The 2,242-nt window shown below is 40.4% G+C and overlaps 1 protein-coding gene across 1 annotated transcript; it reads left to right on the forward strand.

Moving 5' to 3' along the window:
- The first annotated feature begins 964 nt into the window (after nt 1-964).
- Nucleotides 965-1,930, forward strand: LOC137527270 (olfactory receptor 1L4-like). The gene has a single exon (XM_068247775.1). The coding sequence runs from the start codon at nt 965-967 to the stop codon at nt 1,928-1,930; it is 966 nt and encodes a 321-aa protein (XP_068103876.1).
- The last annotated feature ends 312 nt before the right edge of the window (nt 1,931-2,242 follow it).

Genomic DNA, 2,242 nt, shown 5'->3' on the forward strand with positions numbered 1-2,242 from the left:
GTTGAGTCCCAATACTTTTAGCAATATTGTGTATCAATGTACTCCTTCTGACCTGCTGGATGCTGTACACATTTTACCATTTTAATTTTATTTATTTATTTAAAGGGCAATAAACCAGTGATTTATATGTGCAATCACACAAGTTGACCTGTAGAGTAAGCTTTCTTCAAAAGCAAATATAAGTCATTACGCTTCTATCTGGCTGAGCAAAGACTCCTGATAATAGGACAGTGCTGAAAAGTTCAAAACTCCATTATTTCTACCTACTGAATAAGTTAGATCTTACATCACACAGGCATGGCTACTGTTTACATTTAACAAATAAAATTGAAGTCCTTACGTTGATAATAAGAATGTGAGACTCAAGTAAGATTCAATGTATCATTGCTACTACAAATACAATTCATTATTTCATAAGTTTATTTTCAGCTCAGGTTTGCCTTAATCAGGGCTGGATTTCTAGGAAGGCCAGGAAAGGACATGTCCATGGTTAAACCAGTGATTGCTAGTCAGGGTGTTGGACAGAATGCTGTTGGGGGGAGGGGCGGTGGTTGACAGCGGGCCTTGGGTGCTGGAAAGTCGATATCCCTCCCTGGCTTTAAGCATTGTTTCATCTCTAAATATTGTACTCATAATTATTTGTGAATAATTATCGCATTGTCCCTCCGGGAACTGATAACCAATATCGTATGATAATACGTACGCAAAATGAAAAAAATGTATCTGTAGAACCAGTAAGGGAACAGAAGAAATATAATAAAAGTAATCAATATTTATTTTATTATTTCTGTACAGTACTGGCTTGACCATTGGTTCATGTATCCATCCTCTGCAGGCTCTTATTTATGCTGTTAAGTAGGTGTTAAGCCAGATATCTGCTTCTTTTGTAGACAATTGTTCCTCCAGGCTTACCACGCACTGTGATCTCCATTTATTGTCACATTCATAACTGGTCACAAAACTCATGGAACCACGTGGGAATGAGACCTCTACAGGCTTTGTCCTGTTGGGGTTTTCTGGATCACCTCATATTTTTATCCCCTTGTTCTCTTTTTTCTTGGCTGCGTATGTTCTCTGCATTGGTGGAAATACCATCCTCTCCATGCTGATTGTCTCACAGTCTCAGCTTCAAACACCAATGTTCATCTTGATGGGAAACTTGGCCTTTGTAGATGTATGTTTTACCTCTGTCATCATCCCCAGAGCTTTGTACAGCCTTTTGTCTGGAGACACTCACATTTCCATCTATGGCTGCTTTACCCAGCTTTTTTGGTTCCTAGCAGTGGGCAGCATGGATAGTTTTCTGTTGGCTGTCATGGCTTTTGACCGGTACTCTGCAATTTGCTTTCCTCTACGGTACCTGGAAATCATGAGCAAGAAGACTTGCACGTGTTTAATGATTGTTTCCTGGGTCACTGGGTTTCTTCATTCTACTTTGTACAATGTGTTGACTTATTTTCAGCCCCGCTGCAGTCAGGTTATCCACCACTTCTTTTGTGACCTTCCCGTTATCACGCTGTTGGCCTGTTCAGGTACTTCGGACACCCTTCAGAAGGTTCTTTTAACTGAAGGTCCCATCGTCGCCTTTGGTCCAATGCTCTTCATCTTTGTATCCTACATACTCATCATTAGAGCAGTGCTGACTCTGACGTCATCTCAAGGAAGATGGAAGACCTTCTCCACTTGTACATCTCATCTCACAATGGTGGTCTTGTTCTATGGCACGGTGATCTTTATGTACTTTCGGCCAAGCTCCATCTACACTCCGACTTATGATCGGGACATCAGTATGGTGTACAGCATCATCACCCCAATGCTCAACCCATTTATCTACAGCCTCAGGAACAAGGAAATAAAAAATACTGTAAGAAAAATTCTAAAGTGGGACACAACAGTTTTGCAGAAATCTTCTATTAAGCTTCATCTTTAAATGTGATGTCAGATATTGGCAGTAATCTGCTGTGTAAATATTTTTGATCTGATTCAAGTTTTACTTCATTTAGACCAGTGTTGTGTTTCAAGGTGGGCTTGTGTAAATTACATTTCCATACCTCAAATAAAAGTTGCTATGGTTGTGTTCTATGTTCATATTTAGCAAAACAGGTAATTTCGGCTCCAGATGTTTAGCGGCGAAACTGGGCGCAGCCATAGCACTAGTGATATGCAGTGCGAGGCTTGTAAGAGTAATTCGGGGATTCGGAGATCACCAGACCCTGATTAACATCTCTCTCCAAGTTGCTAC

Source organism: Hyperolius riggenbachi, chromosome 8, assembly GCF_040937935.1.
Source record: "Hyperolius riggenbachi isolate aHypRig1 chromosome 8, aHypRig1.pri, whole genome shotgun sequence".
NCBI lineage: Eukaryota > Metazoa > Chordata > Amphibia > Anura > Hyperoliidae > Hyperolius > Hyperolius riggenbachi.